The sequence below is a fragment of the Sarcophilus harrisii genome, chromosome 6 (assembly GCF_902635505.1).
Source record: "Sarcophilus harrisii chromosome 6, mSarHar1.11, whole genome shotgun sequence".
In the NCBI taxonomy this organism is placed as follows: domain Eukaryota; kingdom Metazoa; phylum Chordata; class Mammalia; order Dasyuromorphia; family Dasyuridae; genus Sarcophilus; species Sarcophilus harrisii.
This window is the reverse complement of record NC_045431.1, coordinates 249,782,469-249,808,436: the sequence shown is the minus strand read 5'-3', so window position 1 is coordinate 249,808,436 and position 25,968 is coordinate 249,782,469. Positions and strand designations below refer to the sequence as shown.

Genomic DNA, 25,968 nt, shown 5'->3' with positions numbered 1-25,968 from the left:
GAAAACATTACTGTGCAAGTCATCATATTTTAATGGTAATATTAGAGTCAGCTACATATCTGCTGAAAATCCCATAAACTCATGCGTGAATACACAAAACACATTCGCATGACCTAGTGCTGAGTTTGGAATCAGGAATACCTGGGTTCACATCCTGTTTCTTACTGAATAGAGCATGAAATTTGGAGCTGAAGGAAATTTTAATGCCAGCTCTACCATTTAGTATGTCTATTCATTTCTTTGAACTTCAGTGCTTTCAAATGCAACATGAAGATCATGAATGCTCAAGAGCAAGAAAGACTAGACACACATACACACACACACACTCATAATCACAAACACAAACACAGAATCACACATACAAACATAAACAATAAACACATATACACAAACTATACACACACTCATATGCACACACACTCACATACATATACAAACAATAAAGACATAGCCATACAAGTAATAAATACAAATATGCAAACACATACACATATATGTAAGCACATTCTCTGAAATCAATACTGAAATCAATATATAGAGAGATATGGATTTTTTTTCCTTCTCAGTTATAAATCAATATTTTTTTTCTCATTACCTGAATTATCTGCTTTCAAAATACATGAAGAAAGCCTATAAAAGATCCAACTGAAGACTTCAGAAGTCTTGAGCCAGGAAGTTATTTCATTCAATAAACATTAATCAAACATTATTTTGTGTGTATCATGTAAAAAAAAGAAATAATGTGAGATCCTAGGAACAAAAAGACAAAACTTCAAAGAATTTATTTTACTAGGAAATGGGAAAAAGGAAAATGAGAAAATACAAATAAATAGTATAAAGCAGACAGGTACTGAGAAAGAGAAAGAGAGAGAGAGAGAGAGAGAGAGAGAGAGAGAGAGAAAGAAACACACACTGACAAGTACAAATCATCAGGAAAGCTTGCTAGTATAAAGTAGCATTGGAATTGTGCCTTCATGAAAGCTAGATATCGCAGGGGCAGGTAAATGGTGCTATGGTTAGAGTACCAGAGAGGAAGCACTTTGTTTAGGTGTTTACCTCTTCCAACACTCATTAATAGAGTGATAACTGGCAAAACACTTAATTTGCTTCAGTATCTTTATCTGTAAAGGGGAATAATTGGCACTACCTCCCAGCATTGTTACAAGAATCAAATGAGATAACATTTGTAAAGTGCTTTGAAAATCTTAGAGCTCTATAGAAATGCTAGTCATTGTCATCATTTTTAAGAGGGGAAGGAAAGGAGACAGAGCATTCTAGATCCGGTAACTCAATTATGCTGAAATCTGGAGACAGAATTATTAATAGAGATGTTCTTTCTCTTTCTCCTAGCAGATTACAACACATAATGGAAGCTAGGAATCAAACTATGGTGACTGAATTTCTTTTCTTGGGATTTACAAATCATCTCCCACAGCAAGTTTTCCTCTTTCTAATGTTTCTGTCTTTTTATCTTGTCACTGTCTTTGGGAACTTGGGCATGATCGTTCTGATATGGATAGACTCCCAGCTTCACACTCCCATGTATTTTTTTCTCAGTCACTTATCCTTTGTGGATATCTGCTCTTCTTCTACTGTTACACCTAAGATGTTGGTGGACTTTTTTGTGGAGAAGAAAATCATCTCTTTTCTGGGCTGTGCAGCCCAGATGTGGTTCTTTGTACTCTTTGTAACCACTGAGTCCTTTCTTTTAGCTGCAATGGCATATGATCGGTGTATGGCAATCTGCAACCCATTACTGTATACAGTTATCATGTCCCAAAGTGTCTGTATACAGCTTGTGGTTGGGCCTTATGCCATGGGCCTTCTAGCCTCTACTACTCATATGGCCTTAACTTTCTGGTTACCCTTTTGTGGCCAGAATGTCATCAATCATTTCTTCTGTGACATCTCACCCTTACTCTCCCTTGCATGTGCAGACACCCACATCATTAAATTAATCCTTTTCATCATGGCTGGGGTTGTTGGAGTCTTAAGCGGACTAACCATTCTTGTCTCTTATGTCTACATTCTCATGGCCATCCTGAGGATCCGCTCTGCTGATGGGAAGTCCAAAGCCTTTTCTACCTGCTCCTCCCATCTGACTGCTGTCAGTATCATGTATGGAACCCTTTTCTTCATCTATGTGCGTCCCAGTGCAAGCTTCTCCCTGGATCTCAATAAAGTGGTATCTGTGTTCTATACAGCAGTGATCCCCATGTTGAACCCCCTTATTTATAGCTTGAGGAACAAGGAGGTTAAAAATGCATTAAGAAGGACTTTGGAAAGGAAGATGTCTCTATTGAGCAAGTAAAAAAGTCCTCTGTCATTCTCTGTTTGAAGATCTGTTGGCAAGGCAGAAAAGGATTTAGGTAGGTGGTGATTAGAATGGAGAAGTCCTAACAAGCATGCTTTATTATCTTTCAGCTATAATTGCCATGGACTGCCGGCCTGACTTCTGAATCCTGGAAAGGCACTTGTGCTTTTCCAACACAGACTGATGAAAAGTTTGATAATCATTCTTGTGTCAAGGAATATTAGGAATCATTTAAACCAAGCTCTCCTTTTACAAGTGAGGCACCAAGGCCTAGGGAAGCTACATTATGTGTGTAACATCACCCAGCTCTTAGCATAGTGTTAGGTGCTTAATAAATTGTTCACTGGATGATGGACCCAGTCATGATGGAGCCAGAATTGGAATTCAGGGCTTCTCCTTTGTGACCCCATGATCTCTGCTGGGTTTCAAGAATCAAGCCTCACTGTTGGTTACATGCAACTAATTTTAAGATTTGTTCCTTATTTAAATTTCACTGATTTATTTTCCCTTCTATTTCCCATTTCTCATTTTCTTTTTTTTTTTTTGATGTAGCTGAATTTTGTTTCATTCATGTTAGTCTTCCAATAGTTTCGATATGATATTGTAATGAATTAAGACACTTGTAAGTTATTTAATAGAAAAAAGATTTATTTTGTTATATCCTAGAAAGGATTCTCAACAAAAGCATGCAATGAGAGTACAATGTGTGGTCTCCTGCTTCTAAATTGCCCTTGTTAATCTGCCAGCCAATCATCTAGGAGATGCTAGTGTCCTTCATGACATTTTTATTTATGAAACCAGGAAGTAATATCAATGGCTAAGGTCTTTGTTTTCTTTAGCCATTTAAATACTGAGGATCTGTTGAAGGTCTAGCCAAGATCACATATTAAGGGTCTCTGGTAAATATTTCTAAGACAAGGAGTTGGGGAGAAAATTCAACAAATTGAAGGAAACCACTTAAAAAACAGAAGAAGCAGTAGCCACAATAATGACAAAGTCCAAAAATAATAGCTACAATGAAAACAAAATGATTTATTTCCTAAAGTAAAACATTGCAATAAATTCCTAAGGACCAACCACCCACCTGGAGGAGAGAAAAGGCTTTAAGTCCAGACTAAGTATTGATGTCATTTCTCTACCCACCACCTCCCCACTCTGCTTTTGACTCAAGGAACCCTTTGTAATCTTCCAAAAGTCTCCTACTTCCATTCTTTAAATTGGTATCCCAGCAGTCTACCTGGTGGCAGTGTTACAGTACATACAGACTAATCAAGCTTAACAAGAACTGCAGGATCATTCTGCAAATGGGGGGAAAAAAAAGGATTCCCAGCAATTACTAGCTAGAAGTCACTTCTTATACCACATGTTCATTCTAAGCTTGAAATCCTTTCCTCTTAAATTCAACATACCCTAATGAAGGGTCACAATCTTTGGGGGGATGTCTTGTATTACTATTATTGAATAATCCTAATTTTGTAATTTTATATTTTGTGAAAGTAAGTTTCACTGACTGCATGTGTGTGTATATATGTGCGTGTGTGTGTGGATCTTAGTTCATAAATTACTCCTTAGATCTAGTTTCCTCATTTATAAAATGAGCTGGAGAAGGAAATGGCAAATCCTCCAGTATTTTTGCCAAGAAATTCCAAAATGAGATTATGAAGAGTCCTGGGTAACTGAAAATAACTCAAGAATAACAACAACTAATGTTATTAATATTATTATTATATAAAGTGAGTGTTTTACAAGTTTGTGGGAATATGGACAGCATGGTTGCAATAATTGGGGACTTGGCAAAAATGGGGTACCCATTTCAGAGCGTGACCAGTTTCCTCAAGAAATAAACAATGTATTTGAGAACCTAAAATGAAATTTAAATATTATCTCTGATCAAATATCTCTGATATGTTCTAAATAGGAATCAAAAGGAATATGCATCTAAGTGAGCTTAGCATGACTCATTTATTATAAAATGCCTATATGATGATCCTGAAAATTCATAAACAAAAAATATGACACATCCTTATGATAAAATAATAGCCAATAAAGGCCATTAAGGAAAAATAATTCAAACTTATTTAGAGAATAAATAATATAATCTTGATGGATATGTAGATCAAAGAATAAATTATAGAAACAAATAATTTTATTAAAAAATTACAGGATAACAGACCAGTAGAAATGACATTGAAGAATTAAAAATATAATCTGTTTTGCTGCTATACTTTTAAGACCTTGAGACCTTTTCATGTGGCTTGTAGCTAAAACTTCCATATGTACTATCTACTTCATAAGAATGGGGGCTCCTAAGAGAGTAAGACATGTCTTATTTTTCTAATTGAATTATCAACGTTTAGCCTGATACCTTACAGATAGTTAAATATTTAATAAACATTTCATTGATTCATTTGAAAAAAGATATTTTGCATGTATCATTATTCTAGGTTAGTAAAATAATTCTGATAATTAAAATTTTCACAGGTGGCCACTAGAATGGCCAAAACAACATATTTGTTTAATTTCAATAATACACAGATTTTTATAGCATTTATGATTATTAAAAGTAAAGAAAGCTAAAATGAATATTTCAATACTAGATAAAGCCAAATAGCTTTAAATAACAGAATAGAGAGGGAAAAAATGTTCTCTTACACATTGTTTTGTTCCTTTTTCCCTCAGAGAAAAAATATAATTTAGGGAGTATGAGCCTTTATTTATTTTTTTTTTTTTGAAGAATTATGTTGGGCGGGGAACAGAATCAAGATGGCAGAGTGTACAATGGACATTGTCTGAACTCTTCCTGGCTTCCCCCAGAATCAACACTAAACTAAGCTTCTCAACAGATTTAGGAGTGACAGAACCCATAAACATTTGAAGGATAATAATTTTCCAGCTTAAGATGTCTTGTAAAGACCTCATAAAAAGTCTGTCTCAATTTGGCAAGGGCAAATGCAGCTCAGCTGAGGTGGGTAGTGGGGAGGATTAGCACAGGAAATCCCATTGCAGGGATGCCTAATTCAGGGAATCTAGCAAGAGACTCTTAGCTAAAACACAGCACCATTGGTTACTCTTTCCTGGTTCAAAAGGCCAGAGCAACAGACTAGCTATGAGACCTCCAATGCAACAACAGAGGGCAAATTGTGAACCTCTGCATCCCACTAAAACAGGCAAGACTTGGCCAAGCCATTCAGTGCAGCGGGGAAGCCCACAGCAACACTCCCAGTATAGTCAGTGGGAAGCTCTTGTTGCCCTGCAGAGGACGCTCAGAAAAATCTCCCCATGCCCTAAGAGCAGACCACAACCTTTAAAAATGAGAAAAAAATCAAAAAGAGCTCTGACATAAAGAACTACTATGGAGAAAGGCCAGAATAGAACACAAATTCAAAAGGAGACAGCAAATGCAAACTACCTGCAAATGAAACCTTAAAGGAGCAGATGAATTGGTTAGCAGTTCAAAATACTCTCTTGGAAAAATTTTAAAAGGATCTTAAAAGAGAAATAGAAGAAAAATGGGGAAAAGAAATGATAGCATTGCAAGAGTTATGAAAGTTTGAGGGGGACAGCCCTCAAAAAAGGAAGTACAGAAATTGACTGATGAAAACAAATGCTTAAAAACAAATTTGATGAAAGGGAAAAATATGCTGAAGAAAACAACCGCTTAAAATAAAATTGGGGAAGTTAGCACTGAACAAAACATCTCCATTTTAAGTTCAAATGGCTAAATGTAAAAGGAGGTGAAAAACTGAAGAAAATAATTTGCTAAAAGTTACAATTAGATGGACAAATGGAAGTGAATGGCTCAATGAGAAATCAAGAATCAATGAAACATTTTAAAACATGAAAAATAGAAGAAAACATAAAATGCCTCACTGAAAAAACAACTGACCTAGAAAATTGATCAAGAGAGAGACTTTTACGTATAATTGGATTACATGAAAGCCATGATGAAAAAAAGCCTGGTCAACATCTTTCAAAAAATCATCAAAAAACTGCTCTGATATCCCAGGACCAAAGAGTAAAACAGTCATTGAAAGAATTCATCAATCACCTCCTGAAAGAAACCCCAAATGAAAACTCCAAGGAATATTATAGCTAAATTCCAGAATTATATTGTAAGCAGTCAAAAAGAAATAATTCAAATGTTAAAAAACCACAATTAGGATTACCAAAGACTTATCAGCTTCTATATTAAAATATGGGAGAACCTGGAATATTATATTCCTGAAGACAAAAGTACTTGGACTACATCTAAAAATCATGGACTCAGCAAAATTAAGCATTATCTTTCAGGGGGGAACTTGGGCATTCAATGAAATAGGGAATTTTCAATCATTTGTGATGAAAAGAGCAGAACTGAACAGAAAATTGGATTTATAAAAACAAGACTGAAGAGAGATATAAAAAAGGTAAATAGAAAAAAAAAGTGTTTTAAAAGGTTAAAATGTTCTTATCCCCATATGGGAAGAAGATACATGTAACTCTTGAGAACTGTACCTTTGTCAGGACAGTTAGAAGAGATATACATAAAGTGTGTGGTTATACATTTACTTTATTTAATGATATAATTTAAAAAATTAGAGGTGAAAAAAGAATTGACTCAATATCAGGAAAACTATCAGCATAATTGATCACAGATATAACCAAACTAAGAGAAATCACATCATTATCTCAATAGATGCAGAAAAAGCATTTGACAAAATAAAACACCCAACCTTATTAAAAACATTTAGAGAGAGTATAGGAATAAATGGAGTTTTTCTTAAAATGACAAGTAGTATCTTATGTAAAACTATCATCAAGCTTTATATGTAATGGTAATAAAGTAGAAGCATTTTCAAACAAGGTTGCTCATAATCACCACCACAATTCAGTATAGTACTAGAAATGTTAGCTTTAGAAATGAGAATAAAAAGAAATTGAAGGAATTAGAGTAGGTAACAAGGAAACCAAGTTTTCACTGTTTGCAGATGATATGATGCTATAGGATGATGATCCTAGAGAATCAGCTAAAAAAACACTAGAAGCAATTAATAACTTTAGCAAATTTGCAGGACACAAAATAAATCCACATAAATCAATGGCATTTCTATGTTACCAACAATGTTGAGTAGCAAAAGTTAGAAAGATAAATCCCATTTAAAGTAACAGTAGATAATAAAAAAATATTTGGGAGTCTACCTGCTAAAACAAAGCAAGAACTAAATGAATTGATATATTAATTATATTATATATCAATTATGAAATGTATTAATAAAATGCAAAGAAAGGTGGCCTAACAGTACCAGGCCTAAATTATATTATAAAGTGATGGTCATCAAAATCATTTGGTACTAGCTAAAAGTAGAAGATCAGTAGAATTGATTATATTCACAAGATAAAATAGTCAATGACTATAGGTATCTAATGTTTGATAAACTCAGAGACTCCAGCTTCTGGGATAAGAAATCACTATTTCCAGCTAAAATCTCTACTGAAGGGTGGAGCCAAGATGGTGGAGAGGATGCACTCTTCTTTATGATCTTTTCCTACAACCCTCAGACTAATTACCAAATCTGGCCTCTGAATTAACTCTGGACCAGCACAATCCACGATTATTAGGAGTATAACAAACTACCAGCAAAAGATAATTCTGAAGATTGCCAGAAAATGTCTATTTCAATTGGCCACAGAGGGAAGCGGGCCAAGTGCAAGCAGGCCGAGCACAGACGCTGAGTGTATCATAGAGTCTGGGGCGGTAGGGGTTCCTCATGGTGGAAAATCTATGGGGAAGAATCTGCAGCAGTGTTGGCTACTCTGTCCTGGCTGCAAGCCAGCAGATCAGCAGAGAAGTTATAAAACATCCAAAGCAAACACAAAAGGTAAATAGTGAACTCCAAAATGTCAGAATTTCACAAGACCTGACCACACCCAGCCACAATCAATAATTTCAAGAGAATGACAACAATGAAACAGCATACTAAAATTTGTGGGATGCAGCCAAGGCAGTAATAAGGGAAATGTTATACCTCTAGATCAGGGGTCTTCAAACTTTTTAAATAGGGGGCCAGTTCACTGTCCCTCAGACTGTTGGAAGGCCGGACTATAGTAAAAACAAAAACTTTGTTTTGTGGGCCTTTAAATAAAGAAACTTCATAGCTGGGTGAGGGGGATAAACTGCCCACGGGCTGTAATTTGAGGACCCCTGCTCTAAATGCTTATTTGCATAAAATAAAGAAAGAGAAGATCAATAAATTGGTCTTCTAACTAAAAACTAAATAGCTAGTTTAACTAAAAACTAAACTAAACTAAGGTAAAACTTTACTAACTAAACCAAAAAAAAAAAAAAAAAAAAAAAAGCTAGAAAAAGAACAAATTAAAAAACCGCAAATACCAAATTTGAAATTTTAAAAATAAAAGGAGAGATTAATAAAATTAAAAGTAAAAAATACTATTGAATTAATAAATAAAACTGAGTTGATTTTGTGAAAAAAAACAACAGAATAGATAAACATTTAATTAATTTGATTAGAAAAAGGAAAGAGGAAAATCAAATTGTTAGACTCAAGATTGAAAAGGGAGAACTTTCCACAAATGAAGAGGAAATTAGAGCAATAATTAGGAGGTACTTTGTCTAACTTTATGCCAATAAATTTGATAACCTAAGTGAAATGGAGGAATACCTACAAAAATATAGATTGCCCAGATTAACAAAAGAGGAAATAAATTATTTAAATAGTCCCATTTTAGAAAAAGAAATCCCTATTTCACAAATTTTTTTTAGGAAATATGGAAAATAGTATGGCAGAAATTAGGCATTGACTGATATCTAATATCCTATAGCAAGATAAGGTTGAAATGGGCTCATTATTTAGATATAAAGGGTAATACTATAAGGAAATTAGGGGGAAAATGAATAGTCTACCTTTCAGATCAGAGGGGAGGGAGGAATTTATGACCAAAGAAGAAGTAGAAAACATTAGAGAATGTGGAATAGATTTTTTAAATAGATTTTTAATTTTTTTTTAAAATGTGTACACACAAAACTAATGCAACCAAGATTAGAAGGTAAGGAAAAAGATGGAAAAATTATATCCAGTGTTTCAGATAATGGCCTCATTTCTAATATATCTAGAGAACTGATTCAAATTTATAAGAATACAAGCCATTCCCCACTCAATATATAGTGAAAGGATATAAACAGATAATTTTCAGATAATGAAATTAAAGTCATTTATAATCATGAAAAAAAATGTTCAAATCATTATTGGTTAGAAAAATTCAAATTAAAACAGTTTTGAGGTACCAATTCATACCTCTTATATTGTCAGATTGCATGACAGAAAATGATAATAATAAATGTTGGAGGGAATGTTACAAATGGAATATTAATACATTGTTGGTGGACTTGTGAATTAACATAGCTATTCCGAAGAGCAATTTGGAACTGTGCCCAAAAAGCTGTCAAACTATGCATACCCTTTGATCCAGCACTGTCTCCACTGGGCCTGTATCCCAAAGAGATCATAAAAAAGTGAAAAGGATCCACATTTGCAAAAACTATTTGTAGCAGCCCTTTTTGTAGTGACAAGGAACTGAAAATTGAATGATTGCCCATCAGATAGGGAATGGCTAAATAAATTAAGCATATACATATAATGGAATATTAATTTTCCATAAGAAATTATGAGCAATATGATTTCAAAAAAGTCTGGAAAGACTTAACTGATGCTAACTGAAGTAAATAGAACCAAGAGAACTTGTTCACAGAAACAAGATTGTGTGATCAAATGGATGGACTTGGCTCTTTTCAACATGAGGTGATTCTAGACAATTCTATTTGACTTGTGATGAAGAGAGCCATAGGCAACCAGGAGAAGAATGTGGAAACTGTGGATCAAAGCACAGTGTTTTCACTTTTGTTGTTGTTTGCTTACCTTTTTTCTATCACCTTTTGTTCTGATGTTTTATGTACAGCATGAGGAATATGGAAATGTCTTTAGAAGGATTGCATGTATTTAACCTATAATGGGTTATTTGCTGTCAATGGGAGGGAGTGAGGAAAAGAGAGGGAGAAAAATTTGGAACACAATGTTTTGATAAGATGAATGTTGAAAAGTATTTTTGCATATTTTTTTTGGGGGGGAAGCTATTAAAACAAATTTTGAGTTTTATGACAAGGGCTTATTCTCTCTGATCATATTCTTACCATATCCTTAAAATTTTGTTATTTCTAAAACTTCTAGAATTTTTTAATATCGTAGAAATTTTCCTCAACTTGGAACAACTAAATGTGTTACCTTCGATGAGTCTCTTACCTTCTCCATCGTTTCCTTTTCTTAAAAAATGGAATAATAGTAATACTCTCCCAACCTTATAAGATCATTATGGTGACTTGGTTGCTATATGTAAAAGTGTTCTTCAAAATATTCAGAACTGAAAATGGGGAACCTTATTACTATTAAGGAAATATATATGATTGAAAACCTTTTCTAATAACAATTATAATAATTCGTTTTTCTATAGCATTTGAAAGTTTGCTAAAAGCTCAAAACTCCATAAGGTAGATAGCAGAACAATTATTATCTCCATATTAGAAATGGTGAAACTGAAGCTCCATGAAGTTAATTGACTTTTCAAAGAATACACAACTAGATACACACTTAGATTGCATTGGAACACATGTCTACAAATTCCAATCAAAAACTTTACCCCCTAAAATCCCAATAAATTATATTTGTGCAATGTTCTAAAGTTTTCAAAGCACTTTATATCAATTATCTTTTTTAACTTTCATATCAATCTTATGAAATAAATTCTACAACCTTTAGTTATATATATTTTTTTCAATTACAGAAACTGGAGCTCAATCAAGGGTCATAGCTAATAAATATCAACATCTCAAATTTTGATTTGAGCTCAGAATTCTTTCCCTTTGAAGATGTATATACGAATGACTTTGCCCCATACAGAACAAATATGGTAGTAAATCTTAATGTCAAAGCTGGAGTTGGCTCATAGGATCACATATTTAGAATTGGAATTGGAATTTAGAATTGGAATCAAGGGACTATCTAGTTTTCCCTTCTTATGTTCCAGATAAGAGAAGTATCAGAAAAGGTTAATGACTGCTTTGTTACACAGCAAAACAGTATAGTGTAATGGAAAGAATATTGTACTAGATACACAGTCTGTAGTGTTGGGCTTGTCATTTACTTTAGCTATCTATTACTTTCCACTCCTTGAAAATGAGGATACAACTGAGCATTATCTACTTCCACTGGTTCTTACCTAAATAAAAAAAAAAAAAAAAAGAAACAAAGAAACCTCAAGGTTCCATTTAAATAGAAGCTTATATGGGGAACTAAAATTAGTACTGTGAGGGCAGAGTGATCCCAAGAGTGTTTGTTTTTCCAAAGAAGTTTGAATATTTGAAAAAATAATTCAACAAGAAAATAAAAATTCCTTCAGTTAAAAGAAAGAAAATGTTGCATATTCATATTCAATAGGATCTCTATGGACCAGTTTAAGTTATGAAGATGGTTAAGTCCCATCTAATTAGTTTATCTCCTTAATAACAACTCCCAAGGAAAGGGACACTTGAGGGAGAATATCTCCCCAAGATAAAGGAGATGAAACTATGCTTCTTGAGAAGAAAATACTCCCTTTTTTCTCAAAGAAATCTTATGATCCTGCTATAGAATTAGCTTCTCTGTTTACTGAGGTGTAAATGGGTGAGAACTGGAGGGTGTAGGAGAAAGGGTGAGAGAGAAACTTATGAGAAAACAGAGATTGGGCAATTCATTCAGAACCTCTTCTTGTTACCTATAAAAGGCAAAATATCAAGAACATGTAAGTTTTTAAAAATTTTTTCCTCTCTACATTTTTTTTAAATTCAAGGAATCCTCAACAAACTTTTAAAACATTTAAAATAGTAGGGATAATATACAATGATAATATGGTTGACTTATAATAGATGAGTTCCAGTACAGTGTTCCATACTGACCAAACTTGGCATGGCCATTAGGTAGCTCAAGGACTACTTATCCATCAACTGCTGGTCCATTTCATTCCTTGTTTTAGATGGACTTAATTATTTTAAAAAAATGTCTTTTTGTTGCCACAATGTGCAATCAACTAAAGCAGAACAAATACTGAATGTGACTTCAAGTTTAAAAAGGTAAATGCCTTTGAAATGCTGGATATTTGAGAAATAGAAAATGGAAATTTTCAGTTCAGCTATTTAAAAATCTATCTACTAAATCAGCACTAATCTATCAGCATTCTTCCTTTTCCCTGTCCAATAAGCTATCCCTTCTGAAGACAATAGAAATAGCAAAATGATGGCAGTATCACTGAGATCTATGATAACAAGATGTCAAGTACATAATAGATGTATATAAGTTCATATAGACACATATCCCTAAATGTGTGATATGTTCACATGTATGCATTTATATGTGTGTACATATATGAAAATATGTATGTATGTACATATGTGTTACTGGCTCAGAGTTGGTGTTTGAGAAATATCGATTTGATTGATGACTGTCAGGGGGTAAGAAGCAGGTAAATGACTTATACTGCTACTTTGCTTCAGAGTCAGGGTTTCACTCCCAGACTTTCTTGACCCTGAGTAACAACTTCCATTTATAATAGGCTTACATAAGCCTGCTTAACATCTTGCAGTTTTAGATTCTGGAATAACAAGGGAAGTATTTTAGATATATATTAACAAGAATAACTAATTTTTACTTAGCACTTAACAGCTTACAAAGCATGTTTCCCATGTTATCTTATTTGTTCCATATAAGATAGACACTCTTACTATCCCAATTTTGTAGAGGAGGAAAATGAGGCTGAGGAGGGGTAAATGTCTTGCCTAGCATCACACAGATAATCAGTGTTTGAAATCATGTTTTCCTAGTGCCAAGTCCAGCCCCCTCTCCACTACATTGGCTCATGGGGGAAAATAGGAGAAAAGCACTTTCTTCACAACAGCATCATGAAATAGGCAACATAAGTCATGTTATCCTAATTTTATACATGGGAAAACTAAAGCTGAGAGAACTGTTGTGATGACTTCTAGGTAAGGAAATTAACATGTGCTAGAGTCAAGACTTCAGTCTGTGTCTTCTTACTATTTCCCACCCCACAGCTATTGAAGGGTATTTATTCCTCTGAGTTCTGGGTTCTCACCAGAGAAATAACCAGTGGGCAATAACGGGAATTTTGCTCCAGTTTATAAGCATTTCAAAAACTCTGATAACACTTCCTAATCAATTGATTACTGCACTCAATGAGTGAAAATATCTTAAATAGAAAACTATCAGATATTTTTGTCCTTTTCCCCCAATCTTTTCCCAACAATTTGTGGGAATCAATAACATTACATAAAGTTTATTCTAGTGAAAAAATGTTCCTGTAGCTTTGAACTTTACTTGGAGAAAGAAATATTTAGGACAATGATGCTCCCTACATAAGATTCCTTAGGAGTCACCTCCCAGTAGCCTCGGTTGTGGTCCTATAGCATTCTAACTCACCCAATAATACTGCCATTCCTACTCCATCTTGATTAATTCTCCATCTTCAGAGGATAAAGATAAGTAGATATAAATAACTTCTTTTACTCCTGTATTCTGAATGAATTTGGGACAGGAAGGAAGCATGGAAGACAAGAGACAGTCATGCATTCAGAGACTAAAAATTGGAATCAATGGCAGTTTCTCATTAATTGAGTAATATCAGGCAAACCACTTCCTCTCTCTGGGCCTCAGTTTCCCCACATGAAGAAGAGGCTCTTGAAGATCCTGCCAAATTACAGATCATATTAGTTTATAGCTTTACATGAATTACTTGGGACCAAGGACCATAATTAAATTTATTGACATCAAATAAACCTTATACATTTTTAAAACTTAAATATATTATTATGTAATATATCTTCCTTTTATTGCATCCACTTGTTTTGAGTGGGTTTGATAATAAGTTCACAATATCTTAACATATATTCTTTAATTTTTCATCATAAAACCATAATTTTACCATTTTGGATATTAAATTTATTTCTGAAAAACTAATCTAAATATAATCTTGATTATAGGCTTTCAATTCTATTTAATTTAGGTGAATTCCCAAGCAACTGACAACATAATTTTCATCCAAAAGTTGAAAGTCCCAAAGAAACACTACCACCACCAAGACAAAAGCAACTCTACCAAATGGTGGTGAATATGTCTTCATAGACACAGCTTTATATGGTTGAAGATATTGATTCAGATGACAGGGCAGTTGAGTAGATTTGAAATTAGGATTCCTAGATTTAAATCTTGACTCCTAAATTGTAATGATATGATATTAATGTTCTTAAGTGCCAGTTTTTCATCTGTAAACTGAAAGTGTTGAACTAAATAACAAGGTATATCCATATATTTCCTACAATTGGATCATAAGCAATTCTTGAATTAAAAGTCCTGCAATCTCATGGAAGTATATTTTTGTCTTTCCTTCAACAGAAAGAACCAGGCATAAATGGCCAGTGGAAACTACACTGGAGTTACAGAGTTCATTTTTGTGGGCCTGAAGTATCATCCAAAGATACAGGTCATCGTTTTCCTTCTAGTTCTATTGTTTTATTTAATTAACATGACAGGCAATCTAGGAATGATCATCCTTATACGGGTTGATGTCCGCCTTCACACTCCCATGTATTTTTTCCTCAGCCACCTGTCTTTTGTGGACATGAGCTTTTCATCCATAGTAGCTCCCAAGATGCTTAGAGATTTCTTTGAGGAGAAAAAGACCATCTCTTTCCTGGGATGTGCCTTACAACAATGGTTCTTTGGGTTCTTTGTGGCCATTGAATGTTTCCTCTTGGCATCCATGGCCTATGATCGCTATGTTGCGATCTGTAACCCATTGCTTTACTCCATTGCAATGTCCCAGAAACACTGCAACCAGCTTGTGGTTATCCCCTATGCTGCTGGATTCATAGATGCCATGATTCACACTCCTGCTGCTTTTCGCCTCCCTTTTTGTGGCCCAAATGTCATCAATCACTTCTTTTGTGACATTTTTCCTCTTCTCTCCCTCATATGTGCTGATACCAGCATCAATAAGTTATTAGTTTTTGTTATTGCTGGGATTGTTGGTACTTTCAGTGGTCTGATCATCCTGGTCTCCTACATCTACATCCTCACAGCCATTCTCAGGATCCAATCTGCAGAAGGCAGACAGAAAGCCTTCTCCACTTGCTCTTCTCATCTCACTGCTGTCACCCTTTTATATGGTACCCTCTTTTTTGTCTATGTGCGTCCTAACTCAAGTTTCTCCATGGACACCAATAAACTTGTCTCTATGTTTTATACATCAGTGATCCCCATGTTGAACCCCCTCATCTATAGCCTAAGGAACAAAGAGGTCAAAGATGCCATCCATAGAACCATTGCTAAATTTTGTATCAGAATGTGAATTGTCTACACTAAAAATTGGAGTACCATGACATTAGCATGAGAAGCACATCAGAGAAGTGCAAAACAGAGAGCTATTGGGTACAAGAGAGGAAGTAATCCTTGACAAAGAAAATCTTCTTGAAGATCACAGGAGCACACACATGGAGAGAGAAAGGTCTAGTCCAACACTCACAAAGAGAAGGAGAGCAAATGATTTGCTTGGGATCACATAGGTGGTAAGTTATATAGTGGAAGCTTAAACTTAGTTTACATGATTCCTTGTTCAGCACAATTATCACTTGATTTGACATTTCGAAGAGAAATAGAAATTTCCCCAATAAATAAAAGGAGGGAAAGTTATTCTAGGCACTGGGAACTGTGAGCAAATGTGGAAGGAGAGAATCAGGCTGGAACAGAAGACTTGGAGGAAAGAAATATGAGAAGAAATAACCAGATAGTGAAGGACCTTGAATGTAAAACAAAGATTGGTTTTTGTTTGTTTAATTTAATGTATTTTAATCGATAAAATCAAACGATAGCACAGAAGGTAGAAAACATTTAGAACATTTTAGACAATTTAGAACATTCAACAAAGAGAACTCAGGTAAGTATAATGAATGAATGAACTCCACTCTATGAAGCAAATATTACAGATTCCATTTAATGGCCATCAACATGAAATTTACTTATTAAAATAATTAAATGCTGACATTCAGATAAAGACTTTGAGTTTTACTCAGTGGCAGTATCATCGATGAGGTCTAATCAAGGAACAATTATTGCTGATTGAAAACTCAGATAAAAAATTCACTTTTACTTCTAAGGATATGCAAAATGGAGTCACTGAATAATAAAGAATAAAATGATAAATATATACATGTAAATGATACTGTAAAGGACATTTTACATGGATTGGGGAAGAAGATGGAGAAAGGCAAAACAGGAAGAAGAAATATCTTAAAGGAGCAATAGCAAAAGTCCAGGTGGCAATGTTGTTATCAGGGGAATTAAGAGGAGTCAAATCAAAGAAACATTGCAGAGATGCAATCAAATGAACTTTATAAATGATTGGGAGGCATAGAAAGAGACCTTACCTCAAGGTTCTGAATATGGGAGACAAGATGAATTTGAAAATGGCAAAGTTGGAATTAAAACAGGGTAACTGGGACTTTGCCTTGGATATTGATTGCACAATACACTATTCCTAGCACCCGAAGGTGCACTTCTAACTGTCTCCACACACCCCATCCCAGAGCTAAAACTTTTCAGGTTTCCAAGCTGTACTTGACCCCATTGGGGTCCTATGGCTGGCATACCTATATTCTGGAGTGTCTTTCCACCAATTTATAAAATATGCTCTCCACATTTTCTCTTTGCATGAGTCATGTAGCTGGATATCTGCTTAGACTGAGTGGATTAGATTATGTGTGTAAGCAGGTGTGAGGTCAGCAACAAAAGTATAGGGTCCCTAGCAACAGCCTGTTGCTTCTCTTCCTCATCCTTCAATTAGTAAGCACAATCCTAACCTTACCCCCAGATACTATTGGTCTCTGACTCCCTTTTCTCCTTTGACCTTAAGGAATCTTTCTTTTTTGTAGTTTAGGGAATTAGCATTGAATTCATTCATCTTAAGATGCTGTTTCTGAAAGTTTCTGTCATTAGCCATGTGGGATTCTAACTCTCATACCTTTAACTAATTTCCTGAGAATTGACCCATCCATCTTGTAATCCTTTCATCCAATATATTATGAAAGCCTCAATCATGTTTCATTTCCTTGCTTCTGGTTTATGTAACTGACAATCCTAACAACCAGCTTTACTACACTACCTTACTCAGTTCTGGAACCATGTTCAAATAAATTTTGCTATTGCTCCTTAATAGAGCATGCCAATATGCACCCCAATTCACCATCCCTGTAATTTTTCTCCATTAAAGTATCCCTCTCTGGTCACCCTTTCTCTAGGGCTATGGTCTTACAGTATAAGCTTCTTAAGGATAAAGATTATCTTTGCTTTTATATGGTGTCCACAGTAGAATGTTTGCCACATATCAAGAACTTTAATGTTTTGAATTCATTTTTTTCATTCTTAACCTCTCTGGGATTCAATTTCTACATCTGTAAGAAAAAGTTTTAAAGTAAGTGAAGTCCAGAGTCTTTCCCATCTTCAAACTGTTTTCCTATGATTGTACATTGCTTCTTCACATATATTCTCCATCTTCTTAGAACTCCCAAAGATAACATAATTGTTATTACCCTCTCCAAAGTTGATTTTCCATTCTCTCACATGACCTGACACATAGATCCAGGAGAAGTTAAAATTCTCTTAGCTCCTTATCACCAAACTTAGTTATTTACTTCACCACCATCATTCAGTAACTATTTCTGCTTTAAAACTCATCTCATTCTATCCAGATGCTTATTACCGTCCTCTGTAAGCCTCCATTCACTCTCCCTCCTCAAGAAGTTCAGTACTAAGTTTTTAATCTTCTTTGCTACTGTAAACCTTCTATCCTTTGAAGATTCTGACCTTAAAGTTACTCATATGCTATGACCACTCTCTAATCTAACATCCATTAATAGTAATTTGTACACTTTTGATCCCCATGTCAAGTATATTTCCCCATTCTCTTCCACAGTTCTACTATATTTGTCCCAAGTTGTGGTGTTCCTATTTGGTTTTATCTGTCAAAGACAATACCATGGTTGAAATTTTAATGCAGTAAGACTGAGGAAATACAGCAACTCAATATATCTATGTGCCCTGGCAGAAGTCTCTTAGAGCTACCTATTCAAGACGAGGTTAAAATATTTTGAAGTTGTAAAAACTGTAATTTTATTTGTTTTATTTTATTTTGTTTTACTAAAAGAAGAAGGATAAAATACTAAGAACCATAACATTGGAGAAAGTCTAAGAAATCAGGAATTTTGAGAAAATTAATATATTAAAGTACTCTGAAAATACTTGTAAAGAAAGATTATCTTGCCAAAAAAAGATGGGGAAACAGTAAACAAAAAAATTCTGTAGAGGGAAAAGTGTGAATTTTCTATCCTTATGAGCCATTGGTACACAAAAGCCATTAGATAGTCTGCTGATTTATTTGATGCTAGCAAAGTATTACATGAATGTGACTATAAGAATATATGTGTATATATAATGACTATACAAAAATATTTTTATAATCTTCATGTCTCAGATTAATTATAATATGCCAAACTAATAGGAAATTTGCAAAGCTACAAAAATGTAAAGTCAAAAATAATATTGAATTGTTAATCTTTCAATAAACATTCTCATATCTATCTTGCTAGATTGAAGCATACTTTTTCATTTTATTTTTCTTGTTTATTTCTGCCTATGTTTTCTTCTGCAACATAGCAAATATATAGATAATTTTCTGTTATTTTACATATATATGGTGTCGGCAGTAGAATGTTTGCCACATATAAAGCACATTACTGTTTTGAATTCATTTTTTCATTCTTAATGCCTCTGGGATTTAATTTCTACATCTGTAAGAAAAAATTTTAAAGTAAGTGAAGTCCCAGGTCTCTCCTATGTCCAAACTGTTTGCCTATGATTGTACATTGCTTCTTCATATATATTTTCCATATTCTTGGAACTCCCAAAGACACCATAATTGTTACTACCCTCTCCAACGTTGATTTTTCATTCTCTCACATGATCAGACACATAGATCCAGGAGAAGTTAAAATTCTCTTAGCTCCTTATACCAAACTTGGTTATTTAATTCACCACTATCATTCAGTAACTATTTCTGCTTTAAAACTCATCTCATTCTATCCAGATTCTTATTACCATCATCTATGAGCCTCCATTCACTCTCCCTCCTCAAGAAGTTCAGTACTGAGTTTTCAGTCTTCTTTGCTACTTTAAACCTTCCATCCTTTGAAGATTCTGACCTTAAAGTTACTCATATGCTATGACCACTCTCTAATCTAACATCCATTAATAGTAATTTGTCCACTTTTGAACCCCATGTCATGTCTATTTCCCCATTCTCTTCCACAGTTCTACTATATTTGTCCCAAGTTGTGGAGCTCCTATTTGGTTTTATCTGACAAAGACAGTACCATGGTTGAAATTTTAAGGCAGTAAGACTGATCAGCAAGAGCATAGGAAAAGAGGAAATACAGCAACTCAATTTACCTATGTGCCCTGGCAGAAGTCTCTTAGAGCTACCTGTTCAAGATGAGGTTAAAATATTTTGAAGTTGTAAAAACTGTAATTTTATTTGTTTTATTTTATTTTACTAAAAGAAGAAGGATAAAACATTAAGAACCATAACCTTGGGGACAGAGTGTAGGAAATCAGGAATTTTGAGAAAATTAATATATTAAAGTACTCTGAAAATAGTTCTAAAGAACGATTACCTTGCCAAAAAAAGATGGGGAAACAGTAAACAAAAAAATTCTGTAGTTGGAAAAGTGTGAATTTTCTATCCTTATGAGCTATTGGTATACAAATACCATTGGGTAGTCTGCAAATTTATTTGATGCTAGCAAAGTACTACATGAATGTGACTATAAGAATATATGTGTATATATAATGACTATACAAAAATATTTTTATAATCTTCATGTCTCAGATTAATTATATACCAAATGTGAAACTACTAGGAAATTTGCAAAGCTACAACAATGTAAAGTCAAAAATAATATTGAATTGTTAATCTTTCAATAAACATTCTTATATCTATCTTGCTAAATTGAAGCATGCTTTTTCATTTTATTTTTCTTGTTCATTTTTGCATATGTTTTCTTCTGCAACATAGATAATATGTAGATCATTTTCTGTTACTTTACATATATATTCAACATCATATTGTTGATCTTATCAAGAGTTGAGAAGGGGCAGAAAAGAATTAGAGAATTTTGAACTCAATTTTTAAAATTTTTTTATTAAAGATTTTTATTTACAAAACATATGCATAAGTAATTTTCCCAACATTGACTCTTGCAAAACATTTTGTTGCAAATTTTCTCCTCCTTTGCCCCACCCCATCCCCCAGCTTACAGGTAGTCCAATACATATTAAATATGTTAAAAATACATGTTAAATCCAATATATATATACATAATTATACAGTTATCTTGATGCAGAAAAAAACAGATCAAGAAAGAAGAAAAAGAAAAACTGAGAAAGAAAACAAAATGCAAGCAAATAACAGAGACAGTGAGAATGCTATGTTGTGGTCCACACTCTTTTCCCACAGTTCTTTCTCTTAGTGTAGAAAGCTTTCTCCATCACTGAACAAGTGGAACTTGTTTGAATCATGTCATTGTTGAAGAGAGCCACATCCATCAGAATTGATTGTCATATAGTCTTCTTGTTTCCAGGTATAGTGATCTCCTGGTTCTGCTCATTTCACTTAGCATCGCTTCATGTAGGCCTCTCCAAGCCTCTCTGAAATCATGCTGCTGATTGTTGCTTATAGAACAATAATATTCCATAAAATTCATATACCATAACTTATTCAGCCATCCTCCAACTGACTGGGATCCACTCAGTTTTCAGTTTCTTGCCACTATAAAGAGGGCTGCCCCAAGCATTTTTGCATGTGTGGTGCCTCTTTGAGATATAAGCCCAATAGTAACATTGATGGATCAAAAGGTATACACAGTTTGATAACTTTTTTTTTAATTTTATCATTATCGTTATTATTATAGCTTTTTATTTACAAAACATATGCATGGGTAATTTTTCAATATTGACCCTTGCAAAACTTTCTCTTCTGAATTTTCCCTCCTTCCTCCCAACCCCTCCTCAGATGGCAGGTAGTCCAATGCATGTTAGATATGTTTAACAATATGTTATTTATATTATCCAATATATGTATAAATATTTATACAGTTATCGTGATACACAAGAAAACTTGGATTTAGAAAGAAAGGAAAAAACCTGAGAAGGAAAACAAAAATGCAAGCAGGCAATAACAGAAGGAGTGGAAATGCTATGTTGTGATCTACACTTATTTTCCTTAGTCCTCTCCCTGGGTGTAGATGGCTCTCTCCATTACATTGGTAGTTTATTCTTGGCTGCATTCCAAGTTCCTTTGCCTTTTGGAATATCAGATTCCAGATCCTTCAATCCTTTATGGTAGAAGCTGTTAGATCCTCAATAATCCTAAATTGTGGCTCCTCGGTATTTGAATTGTTTTTTTTTTTTTTTTATTTTGGCTGTTTGTAATATTTTTTCCTTGGTGTAATGCTCTGAAATTTAGCCATGATATTACTTGGAGTTGTAATTTTGGGGTTTCTTTCAGAAGGTGTTCAGTGAATTCTTTCAGTGGCTATTTTATCTTCTGATTCTCTGACATCTGGACAGTTCTCTTTGATGATTTCCTGAAAAATAGTGTGTAGGCTCTTTTTGTCATCATGGTTTTCAGAGAGTCTAATAATCCTTAGATTGTGTCTCCTAGATCTATTTTACAGGTCAGTTGTTTTCTCAAGTAGATATTTACATTTGTTCTATTTTTTTTTCTTTTGGGGGGGAGGGTTTGCTTGACTGATTCTTGATATCTCATCATGTCATTCATTTCCATTTTTCAGTTCTGGTTTTTAGTGAATTATTTTCTTTTTTTACTCTTTTTGCTTCTTTTTGTATTTGTCCAATTGACTTTTTAAATGAGTTGTTTTGTTCTATGGAATTTTTTGATCTATGGAATCACAAATTCTGTTTTTAAGGAATTATTTTCCTTTCCAATTCACTCATTCTGTTTTTCAGGAAGTTGTTTTTTCCCACTTTATCAAATCTATCTTTTAATAAGTTATATATCTTTTCTAAATGCTCTTACAAAGTTTTCCTTTTCTTTCTCCATTTTTCTTCTAGCTCTCTTTTGAGATCCTTTTAAATTTGTTCTAGGAGAGTCTTGTGTAGTGGGGACAGGTTATATCACCTTTTGGAGCTTCATGTAGAGACAATCTGCTTTTAGTCTCCTCAGGGTTTGAAATAGATTCTTCTCTTACACCAAAGAAACTGTCTATAGTTAGAGTCCTCTTTGTCTTTTCACTCATTAAAAAAAAAGTTAGGATCTGCTTTTAGAGCAAGGGAAGTTTACCAAGCTTCCTCTACAGGTAGCAGCTGAGCAGCAGGGAAACAGAAGCACCTGTGCTGTGTCAGTGCTGACTCACAGAAACAACAAGATTGTGTGATTAACTGTGATGGAATTGCTTTCTTTTGTTGTTGTTTTAACAAGGAGGTGATTCTAGGCAATTCCAATGGACTTATGTTGAAGAGTGTCATAGTCAGCCAGGGAAAGAATATGGAAACTGAATGTGTTTTCACTTTTTTGTTATTATTGTTTGCTTGGCTTTTTTCCTTTCACTTTTTTATCTGATTTTTTGTGTGCAGCATGAGTAATATAGAAATGTCTTTATAAGAATTGCACATATTTAACCTATAGTGTGTTATTTGCAGTCCGTGGGAGGGAGTGGGGAAAAGAGAGAAAGAAGAATGTGGAACACAAGCTTTTCGTAACATGACTGTTAAAAACTAGTTTTACATTTTGAGGGGAAAAGCTATTAAAAAAATTTGAGTTTCATAACAAGGGCTTAATTATTCTCTGACCATATTCTGACCATATCCTTAAAATCTTGATATTTCTAAAACTTCTAGAATTTTTAATATCCTAGAAGTGTTCCTCAACTTGAAACAACTAAATTGGGACTTTGGATAAGTCCCTTAGCTTCTCCATCATTTCTTCTGCTTAAAAAGTAAAATGGTAGTAATACTCTCCCAAGCTAATAAGATCATTGTAGTGATCTGGTTGCTATATGTAAAAGTGTTCTGCAAAATATTCAGAACTGAAAATTGGGGAATCTTATTGTTATTAAGGAAATATATGTGATTGAAAATATTTTCTAATAACAATTATAATAATTCATTTTTCTATAGCATTTGAAATTTTGCTAAGAGCTCAAAACTCCATAAGGTAGATAGCAGTACAATTATTATCTCTATATTAGAAATAGTGAAATTGAAGCCCCATGATGTTAATTGCCTTTCAAAGAATACACAAATTATATTGGAACTCATGTCCACCAATTCCAAATCTAAAACTTTCCCCCCTAAAATCCCAATAAATTATATTTCTACAATAAAAAAGTTAAAAAAGGAACCTAAAGGTTCCATTGAAATAGGAGCTTATATGGGAAACTAAAATTAGTACTGTGAGTATAGAGGGATCTCAAGAGTGTTTGTTTTTGCAAAGAAGTTTAAACATTTGAAAAACAATTCAACAAGACAATAAAAATTCCTTCAGTTAAAAGAAAGAAAATATTTCATATTCATATTCAACAGGATCTCTAAGGACCACTTTAAGTTATGAAGATGGCTAAGCCCCATCTAATTAGTTTATCTCCTTAATAACAACTCCCAAGGAAAGGGACACTTGAGGGATAATATCTCCCCAAGATAAAGGAGATGAAACTATGCTTCTTAGGAAGAAAATACTCCCTTTTTTCTCAAAGAACTCTTATGATCCTGCTATAGAATTGGCTCTTCTGTATACTGAGGTATTAATGGGTGAGAACTGAAGGTGTGGGAGAAAGGGTGAGACAGAGACTTCTGAGAAAACAGAGACTGGGCAATTCATTCAGATCCTCTTCTTGTTACTTATAAAAGGCAAAATATCAAGAACATGTAAGTTTTTTTTAATTTTTCCTCTCTTTATACATTTTTTTTTTAAATTCAAGGAATCCTCAACAAACTAAAGCATTCAAAATAGTAGGGATATTGTGCAATGATAATGTGGTTGGCTTTTAGCTAATGAGTTCCAGTAGAGTGTTCTATACTGACCCAAACTTGGCATGGCCGTTAGGCAGCCCAAATACTACTACCAGTCAACTGCTGGTCCATTTCTTTCCTTGTTTTAGATGGACTTAATTATTTTTTTAAAATGTCTTTTTGTAGACACAATGTACAGTCAACCAAAGCAGAACAAATACTGAATGTGACTTCAAGTTTACAAATTTTAAATACATGCCTTTGAAATGTTGGGTACTTGAAGAATAAAAAATAGAAATTTTAAGTTCAAGTATCTAAAATCCATCTACTAAATCAGCACTAATCTATCAGCATCCTTCCTTTGCCCCATACAAGAAGCTATCCCTTCTGAAGACAATAGAAATAGCAAAGTGATGTTAGTATCACTGAGATGTATGATAACAAGATGTCAAGTACACAATACATGTATATATGTTTATATAAACCCATATCTGTAAATGTCTGGTACATATGTGAAAATGTAGGTATATGTGTATGTGTATATGTGTGTATATATATATATATATATATATATATATATATATATATGTGTGTGTGTGTGTGTGTTTGTGTGTGGGTATATATATATATATATATATATATATACATGTATGTATCTATATGTGTGTGTACTTGCTAAGGATTGGTAACCTATTTGACTGATAAACTGTCAGGGGGTAAGAAATAGGTAAATGACTTATACTCCTACTTTTTTTCAGAGTCAGGGTTTCACTCTCAGACTTCCTTGAACCTGAGTAGCATCTTCCATTCCCTAGAACAGACTACACATCTTGCAGTTTTAGATTTTGGAATAACAAGGGAAGTATTTTAGATATATATTAACAAGAATAACTAACTTTTACTTAGTACTTCGCAGTTTACCAAGCAGTTTTTCCATGTCATCTTTTTTGTTCCATGTAAGTTACACACTCTTACTACCCCAATTTTATAGAGAAGGAAAATGAGGCTGAAAAGGGGTAAATGACTTGTCTAGGGTCACACACATAATAAATGTTTGAAATCATGTCTTTTTAGTGTCAAGTCCACCCCTCTTTCCACTACACTGTCTCATGTGGAAAAATAGGAGAAAAGCACTTTCTTCATAACAGCACCATGAAATAGGCAACATAAGTCATGTTATCCTAATTTTATACATGGGAAAACTAAAGCTGAGAAAACTGTTGTGATAATTTCTGGGTGAGGAAACTAACAAGTGCTAGAGCCAAGACTTCAGTCTGTCTTTTTACTATTTCCCACACCACAGCTATTGAAGGATATTTACTTCCTCTGTATTATGAGTTTTGGGTTCTCACCAGAGAAATAACCAGAATTTTGCTCCAGTATATTAGCATTTCAAGAACTCTGATAACACTTCAGAATCAATTGATCACTGCACTCAACGAGTGAAAATTAATATTTTAAATAGAAAACTATCAGATA

At 33.9% G+C, this 25,968-nt stretch overlaps 2 protein-coding genes across 2 annotated transcripts; both read left to right on the top strand.

Annotated features, from left to right (window-relative positions):
• The first annotated feature begins 1,366 nt into the window (after positions 1 to 1,366).
• LOC100923986 (olfactory receptor 5G3-like) lies at positions 1,367 to 2,311 on the top strand. Its single transcript, XM_003773926.2, has one exon. The coding sequence runs from the start codon at positions 1,367 to 1,369 to the stop codon at positions 2,309 to 2,311; it is 945 nt and encodes a 314-aa protein (XP_003773974.2).
• A 12,510-nt stretch (positions 2,312 to 14,821) lies between these two features.
• LOC100924254 (olfactory receptor 1009-like) lies at positions 14,822 to 15,760 on the top strand. The gene has a single exon (XM_023506435.1). It carries the CDS (start codon positions 14,822 to 14,824, stop codon positions 15,758 to 15,760), a length of 939 nt encoding a protein of 312 aa, XP_023362203.1.
• Positions 15,761 to 25,968: the final 10,208 nt, after the last annotated feature.